We start from the raw sequence: 9,352 nt of genomic DNA on the forward strand, positions 1-9,352 counted from the left end.
TAAACTTTTTTTTTGTACTAAAACGTGTATACTTAATCGTACACTTGTTTTATATTTATTTATTTATGTATATATATATTTACAAAAAATAGTAATATTAATATACTAGACTCGAGGACGAAAATCCCCGTTGGATGAATTAAATACGAAGCTATCTCTCGACAAATTGGTGCACAAATTAAACATGTGCACGCTATAGGGTGAAATGGTTACTACTTTCTAACTAAAAAACTGGAATCGCGCGAGTTATTATATGCAAATATGAGCATTTAGTGCGCTGTACTATTCCGTAATATATTGCTTAAGGCGTCTGATCGCACCAGAAAATATTTAAATATACAATACAGCAAACGTTTAGTTTTATCATACACAACAATAACGTTTATATAGCTCTGGAGATGATTATAAGGCTAATTGAATATCTCTGTACTTTGACGTGTTTTTATAAAATTAACATGTTTTAGAGATAATCGTTTACGCTATTTCGAAAAATAATTGTATAAATATATATATATGTATGTTTGAATGAGTGTGTGTGTGTATATATATTTATAATTTTTCCATTTAAAAACATGTTAATTGGATCATAATATTTACACACTATTTCGAGTGTTTATAAAATACTTAAAAGTGAAAAGTTTCTTCGGGAAATATTGTAAAGTCGTCTTCTTTCTGAGAAGGAGAGATATTGCTATTTAATAATCTGGAGCGCCTTCTGTTTACATACTTCATAGTTTGCTCCAAATCTGTTTCGGGCTGTGTACATTTTGTTCCAGAATCACTGGTAGATTGAAGCAACGCGGGAGAATCGTACAAAGATTCTGGATTAACAAAGAAATCGATTCCATAGTCGATATTGAAGCTATCTGGCAGTGATATGGTTTCGTGAAATGTATTTCCGGTATTTTGCTCTTCGATCTGTTTGCATTTCATCTTTCGTTCGTATCCTATTGGATAGAGAGAAGCAGTGTTGACTTGGGAAGACGATGCACCTTCTTCGAATTTTGAACTACCATCAGAGTTACCAAAAACACTAATTCTTGGGGGAATCACATGAAATTTAACGGTGGGCAACTTGAATTGATCGTCATTATTTAAACAATTTGATGTGATGGGACTGTTCGTGCATAGTGTCGAAGGTGTGTAACTTTCTGAAAATGTATGAGGTTCAGAAGTTTTGGAATACATGGCAAACTTTCGGCAGTGTTCCAGAGTGAGACTGTGATTAAATGATGCATTTAAAGTTACAAATGACTTTATACCACATATATCACATCCTGGAAAGGTTTTCTGTTCATTTGACTTCGATGCATAATGAGATGTTTCCATGCTATTTGTCATAGGAAGATCTACTGGGGGCATTTTATCGAGCATTCCTTTTGAACCTTGAGAATAAAAGTTAAATTTGGGATGAATTCTCTGTTCGTTGGCATTTAACACTTTCACCGGAAAGCTGGGATCGGTATAAGATTGTTTAGTTAAACTTTCTGAAGCCATAGCATTTTCTGTAAGCTTCGATTTATCTACCTGATTGCAGAATTTTGAAGATTCTGCTAAATTCATTTCTCTGTAACGATTCAAAATTAATTCAACCTGCCTATGTGTATCCATTTTTGTCTTATGTTCTTGGCTGGCAAAGTGTAGTTGGGCAGCTTCAGCTGAACTGAAATTTTTCACGCACATATTACACCTATCATAGTAACTACCAGAAGAAAGCAATGAATGTATGGGATGCCCAGTGCACACCATTTTTTTTGTTGAAACTGGGAACGAACTAGTGAGACGTTCTACTTTATCATCCGAAGTAAGATACCTTTCGGGTTGTTTGAAGTGAAAAGTTTCAGTCATTTCCTTTGTGGGAATTGTATCACCGACCATCGAATAATTACACATACCAGTTTCTGCATTAACAGCATCTTTTGTTAAAACTGGCTGATGAATTTTCATTTCCATCTTTTCTAATAAAATCTTTTCCTGTTGTTTCTTCTTATGATTTTTGCTTTGGAGATGTTGTTCATAAGGTATTTTACCATTGAAGTACTTTTGACATAAGTCACAAATAACTACTTGTAGATGATTGATGTTCTCAGAAAAATATTCAATTTTACTACTCATAACTACCTATAAAGAGAAGAAAATAAAAATCAGAAAACTTTTAATTTGTTATGACATTCAAAATGATATTAGTTTAAATAATAGAATTTAAGTTAAATGAATGGAACATTATTTCATCAAAATCTGAAACACCAATTATAAAATTCAAAATAATCATTATCATACTTTCTTTTTAAAGCAAGAGCTACAAGTTTTTTGCAGTAAACAATTTACTTCATTTGTCTTCTTTTCAAAATTAAATTTAGTTTAAAAAAAAAAAATATGTAAAGTAGGGCACAGTCTATAATTTAACTTTAAAATATACTTGATCATGTATAAAACATATCACATGTAAAGTCAACTTCATGTAGTTCATTAGATCTTACTGTACTGTACAACACGGACTTTTCTCAGCCAATCATAAATACAGTTAGACTCCGCTTAATGCGGGGGATGTGTTCCTAGACAACAAAGCGCTAAGCAAAACAGTGTTAAATGAGGTCATTTTAACAGAGTAAATAGGGATAGGAAAACATGCAAACAAAAATAAACAAATTTTACTTTAATTTTAAGTTATTTTTATATTTATTTGCATAATAATGTGTGTTAAATAACACAAACATACACACAGAAATGTAAAGTTCTTTTTTTGTGATGAAGGTCCTGATTTTCTGAAATTCTTGTTCTTTTCAAGTCGTGAAGTTTCATTTATCGCTGTTTTCTTTCCTTAAGCAAATATCAGTAGCAGGAGATCACATCCAAAATGCTTCGTCTTGCTTTTGCTCTCCTTTCAAAATCTGGATCATTCGCCACAATTTGATTTCAGTTATCGTTACCAAACTTTTACTAACGAAATCTGTAGAGAAATATTTTGGGTTCTTTGCTTTCAGAATCTATTTTCCAGTTCCACATGAATTCCATGATCTGCCAGTTCTCAAAGGTCGTTGTTGGTAAGGCTCTTGCCAGAAACCTGCTGTAACTCCTCAATATCCTGCTCGTCTATATCTCCTAGTCCTGCTGTATTGATTGGTTGAGTTTGGTCAACCTAACATCCATCCCTACAAGTTATCAGAAGATAAGCAACTGTACTCTTAAACGCATTCTATGGGAAGAGGCTATCGAAGAATGGCAAGTATGTTGGAATAACTTCAACCAAAGCATCACTTATCGCTTTGTTCCAGTTTTAAAACAATTCTTCAAAATCAGATGATACGTACCTGATCACTTCACAACACAACTACTAAGCAACCACGAAAGATTTGCTAGCTACTTGGCAAGGTTTACTAATAGGACCTCAGACCTTTGTCCCATCTGCATGATAAGAGATGATGCCTCACACTATCTTTACAATTGTGTGTCTACAGAGACAGAACGAATGGAGCTCTGCCTCTCTCTTTCAAACCTAGATGTTGACTGGCCATGCCAACCTGTGGATATCTGGAGATCCAACGAGATCTACTGCACCTTTAAAAGACTTGCTCAAAAAACTTTTCAGATCTTAAGTAAGCTATTGAATTGATGCCTACTGTTCCTGGCACAAGTTTTGTCAGTTCCCTCTATTATCTATACAACAACTTCACCGCGTAACAAGATGTCGCGTGGTTGACATATTTTATATAATATGATTTTATATTTTTGTACTCTCTTATTCTCATGTATACTTTGTTTTATAATTATATTTCTAACAATGTGTAAACTGGGTCTCAGCATGTATACTTCACTGTAAAAAAAACTTTTGTTAAAATAGAAATAACTTTCTTCACTTGTTAATACTGATTCAGCATGTATATTACAGTGTATTATTATGTATCTAACAAATATTATCTTTGCCCCAATAGTGTCTATGATGGGATCAGGGCATGTATTTTTTATAATATGTTCAATAAAAGAATGAATGAATGAATGCCAAGCAAAGTCGATATTTCCTATGGCATCCATGATGTTATATTTTTTCCAAAATTGCACCAAACAAAAGATAGATTTAAAGAAAGTACACCTTTTTGCCAACTTTTGCTGATTGGTTTGTGTTTGCAAATAATCATATGTATGAATCAATAAAATGCCGCGATAATTTAAATCAGCATAAATTTTGTTTTTTTTAGGCTTCAAGCAGACTGCTTTATCTCAAATCAGCATTAAGCGAGGGAGCATTAAGCCGGGTCTTACAGTACTACAAATTGCAAACAGCACTTATAGAACATCTAAAAGTAATGAATTACATTAAATCAAATGTTATATAATTCCCTCAGGTGTTTAAAACATCCTCTCTACACTTGTCTACATCCAGTGGCATAACAACATATGACCAGGCACTGGTGCAACATTTCCAAAACAGTCCTCCCACTGGGCCTTCTGTACTTTCATTCCTATACACTGCCTAATAAAGAAAATTATAAAGTGATAAGTAATTTATTCATTTTAAAAATAGTGAACTATGTTGGTACATTACAGACCTATGTGTGGAACACTGACCAACAAAATTTTTTCTGGGCTTCAAGGCCAGCTAGTTTCCTTTCTTCTGAATTTTTGATAGCAACTAATGCTAAACTACTTAATCTCTCTTCTGCCTTTGAATTCCTAAAATAGTTTTTTGTAAACCTTAGATAGAGAATGTTGAACTGAAGCTTTAATGACAATACTGTAAGAAATAATAGAAAAGCAATGCAGAATTTGGCAACCTAGACACAACCACATGATTTCCATGAGAAGTAGGTCTGTTAATTCTTTCAGTGTAGCTCTATCAGCAATGTCTTTCTCTTAGTAAGATTTGAATGCGAGCAGTTGTGTTGGGAATGATGGTAATAAATCATCTTCCTAACAGGCAATAAGTTTTTCTATAGTTGCATATGGTTTGTTAGATCAGGAACAAGGGAAGACTAAAGAACAGTGTAAAATGTGCCCAAACTGTATTCTGACGTCTCAAATTGATTCACAAACTATTACTATATTTAAAGTAGCATTCAAAACATCTACTTTAAATCTGCTCTAGATATAAGTCAACCTTCAGTCTTTACACAATTTACCATAGGATTGTAGCATTAGTCAACATTGGATGATCTGCCAAAGACAGAGTATCTCCTGAGAGAATTTTCTATAAGAAACTTATAGAAAATTCTCTCAGGAGATAATCTGTCTTTGGCAGATACTTATCCCTGCTTAGATGTCACACAAAGAAAACTCTGCATGGGCAGCCTGTTGGCTTGGTGTGAACCCATGTTCAGTAGTCTTATCAACTTAGCCAAGGGTGGGATGATCAAATTTATCAGAACACTGACACATTATTTTCCTATACTTCTGGAATGTTTGTAAGATTTGCCAAATTTCAGCTAGTGTTATAGGCCAAGGGTACCTGTACAATTGCAGAGGTTGAACAAATAATATTTACACCATTGTTTGTGTTCATAGTTTGTTCAACAGTAAAGTCTGTGCTGTATGGTAAGATCCAATAAAGTATCAGTGAATGACTATACATCTGGTATCTTTTACACATTCCCAAGTATATTTTAAATACTTAGTTTAATATAATTTAATGTTTGTTAAATGTTATTTTAATTATTAAATTGTATTTGAATTAAAAATTTCAGTCCTAAACTTGTATACACAATCAACCATACCTGTCTAAATCAAGAATATTTGTTTAATATTACATAAGTTGCTTTATTTAAATTAGTTCTGTAAAAGAGATGATTTGTTCAGATATGTTTTCAGGATACGAAAGCATAAATTTGACATACAACATAATAGAAGTACTGTACAACTGCCCTCTTCACTTATGTGACAGACCCAGACATTACGGCGGACTTCACTGGAGCACCTATCATCCTTACCATCCCGCACCCAGAATATCTCAAATGATTGGAGGCAATCAAAATTTTTAAGGCTTGCTGCAGAACTACCTGCATTAATTTTACGGAGAAAATGTGCCTTTCAATGGCATGGCAAGCTCTACTAGCAATAATATTTAACATAAAACTTGTCCCAAAGTATGAAAATTTATTCTCCAGACTAAAAGCAAAACAACAAATAAAAAAACCAAAAATGACAAAAGATGACACGAGTAACATAGTACATATGGCTAGAAACAAAGTGAGAACTGTTTTTTCTTACTCGTAGATGAATGTTAAAAAACTCTTAGAAATTTATCCTGTTGGTCTGTTTGTCTTTTGTCCAACCTATGGAACAAAGTGTTACTGTTAGCAAAAGAAAACAATCCGAATGTGTTAACCTAAAAATGCTGTGCTATCTGTATATATGTATCTGTGCACATGGAAAAATTTTAAGGTATGTTTATAGAATATGTTATATATACATGGCATACAGTCCCTTTGTATATTGTTGGATTATAATTCGCATATTTATATGTATCCTCTTCATATGTATGATTTTAATGTTTAGTTGGCTGAGGAGGGGCAGGAGCCTGAAATGCATGCTGTAGTAAGCATCCCAACTGAATAAAAAGATGAAAAATTTACCTAGTGTTTGAAAATTGTCACTACATTGTATCTGTGTAAGGAAAAAAATATAAAACATGGTTTCATTAGCATAAAAAATCATATTTAAAGTGAAATGCATGTGTGTATGGTATCTGAAATTATTACCATTTGATTTATATTTGATTATTAACTGCCAGCTTGTTTTGAATAAAAAAGAAGATTGAAGAAGAGTCCTGAAGGGGCTAAAAAAACATTTGCAAGTTTTAATCATATGCACACTGGTCAACTGGTTAATGTGAGTCGCACTGTTTATAGAAAACTGGTTATAATCAATCAACTTGAGACACCAACACACTAAAGACCGGTTACAATTGCATCTATTATATGTGAACCTGACTGGCAATACAAACACTATACCAAACATCTGTAGGTACGTATGCATGTTTCCCAGATTCAAGGAACTCTTCAACATCCAATGTGACTAGTTAAATTCTTATTGCTACTTGTATAATTTAATCAGGGTATTATTTCATATAAAGTCATTCAGTAAGATCATTCATTGATGAGTTTATATCATGAGAACTCCTCAATGTGGGTTCATATAGTTTCAAGTTTAAATCTTAATTTATCATGTTTCATGCTGTTTGTGTTTGTGTGTATACACACAGGATCTTTATAATTAAAGTTCCACTTTGAAATGACCATAAAATAAAACTACTGAACAAAATGTTATAAAACTTGGTAATAGTTTACAGGAAGTCATTGGATTTTATTTGCTGCACAAGAAAATAGTTCAAAAACTCACCACTAGTGGGGAATGGTGCTGTATGCAATATTGTTAAACAAAATAAAGATGAAGACATCGATTGAAAATGTTTTTAATTTAATCATTTGAACACGTTTTGTATCATGTTTTAGAATATGGTGTCTATCATTTTCTGAAATTGCATTACTGTGTCCTCAACAGTAGCACTTAGTATATCAGGAGGAATGTTAGACATGTCAGTGTATTGCATTTTTCAATTCTGCAAATTGTTTATGTTATCACCATAAAGAGTGGCTTTGAGGCCATAGCCATAAGTCACAGGGCTTGAGGTCTAGTGACTGGGGTGGCCAAGAAATGGGAAAGTGTCGGCTTATAATCTGGTCATCTGTGAAATGTTGCTTAATTTAAGTAACTGCTTTACACACATACCAATGTGAGGTGGAGCTTTGTCCTGCATAAAAATTGTGGTGTCTACAAAGCCACATTGCTGAAGTTCAAGTATCATGAAACGTCTTTACATTGACTCTAAACAAGCAGCATGTCAAAAAGCCAAGCTGTAGATTGCTCTTTAAAGAAAAATGGTCCAATTATGACACTAGCTGTCATATCACATCAAATGGTAACTTTAGGAGAATGCAATGGAACTGGATGAACATGATGGATGTATTTGGCCCAAATCCTGCAGTTGTGGGTGTTGACATCCATATTTAGGTAAAAATGGGCCTCATCCATCCATGCAAAGAATTCCAAAGTGAAAGATACTCTTAAAGCAGGATAGTTAAGTTCAAGTTGTTGAACAAGTTTGATTTTGTATGGGTAGCACAGCAGCACTTCATGAACAATTTTGTACACTGTACTCAATGGTAAGTCGATTCGTTATGCAACAGCACTTACACTGCATGTCCTGTGTGTGCTTTTCATTGTTGCTTCCTCTACCGCTAATGCAACAGCTTACTTGATTTCAACAGAAACAGGCTTCCTTCCCTGCCCAAGTGCAACAGATAACAAACCCGTGGCTTCAAACTTTGCCATCATTTTCCACAAATCCTGCAGTGTCATTGGCCCTTGGCATATTTATCTTACAATACAATACTTTTGCAAAGCACGTCGTTCATTGCTATCGCATTCATAACAACACTTAACAAGAAAAGCATGGTTTTGCATAGTTACAGACATTGTCTACTTGTTACAATGAGAGCTTTGACAAGGAGGCTCAATTTTATACTGAAAAATCAACTGCCATGAAAAGCACATTTGCTTAATTCTAATTTGCTTTCCTCCTGCTGTAAGCCATTTACAAGCCATTACAATTTTGCATAACCTCACAGTTTCATTTTAGAAATGATTAAAAATATTAAAAATATTTTCAACTGATGTCTTCATGTCTTTATTTTGTTTAACAATATTGCATACAGCACCATTTTCCACTGGTGGTGCGTTTTTGAACTATTTTTTTTATGGAAAATAAAATCCCATGACTTCCTGTAAACTATTACCAAGCTTGATAACATTTTGTTCAGTAGTTTTCTTTTATGGTCATTTCACAGTCTAAACAACTTTTAGGCACGCATCCTAAGCAGAGAATGTATTTTATAATGAAAAATAAATGTTATGTCAAACGTTTTTAACATATTAAACGTTGTGCTGGACTAGTGAAAAGTGTTTGTTTATTTTTAAATGTTATGTAATTAATAAAACAAGAATATTGTGATTAATATACTTGAGAGTATAGATAAAGTGATTCATACTTTAAACCATGCATTCTACACCCTTGATAGATTGTCTGATTCCCTGAAGCTGATGGCAATACAATTTTTTGTAATCCTATAAATTTCTAGACTCCAAATACAGGTAACCCCCGTATAACACAATAGTTACATTCCAAAAAATTGCCATGTTATGCGAATCCGTGTTATACGAAACAAAGAACTAATACGAAAAGGAGGGTTAGGTTCCAAAAATTAAAAAACATGCTACTATATTTTCATAATTAAGATAAATATCTTCATTAAAATTTTTTTAAGTGATACATATTAATATAAATTAAACAATGTTTTCT

General features: G+C 33.2%; 1 protein-coding gene and 1 pseudogene across 1 annotated transcript in view; both read right to left on the bottom strand.

Moving 5' to 3' along the window:
• Positions 1–52: 52 nt before the first annotated feature.
• LOC111619717 overlaps positions 53–9,352 on the bottom strand; it is a 35,121-nt gene continuing 25,821 nt past the window's right edge. The window contains exon 2 of the mRNA XM_023361499.1: positions 53–2,121. Within this exon, the coding sequence (XP_023217267.1) occupies positions 625–2,115 (1,491 nt within the window). The 5' untranslated portion in view covers positions 2,116–2,121 and the 3' untranslated portion in view covers positions 53–624. The remainder of the gene's footprint in view (positions 2,122–9,352) is intronic.
• On the bottom strand, positions 5,282–8,485 carry LOC111619720 (annotated as a pseudogene).

Source organism: Centruroides sculpturatus, unplaced genomic scaffold, assembly GCF_000671375.1.
Source record: "Centruroides sculpturatus isolate CEXI.00-Female unplaced genomic scaffold, Cexi_2.0 scaffold141, whole genome shotgun sequence".
Classification (NCBI taxonomy): domain Eukaryota; kingdom Metazoa; phylum Arthropoda; class Arachnida; order Scorpiones; family Buthidae; genus Centruroides; species Centruroides sculpturatus.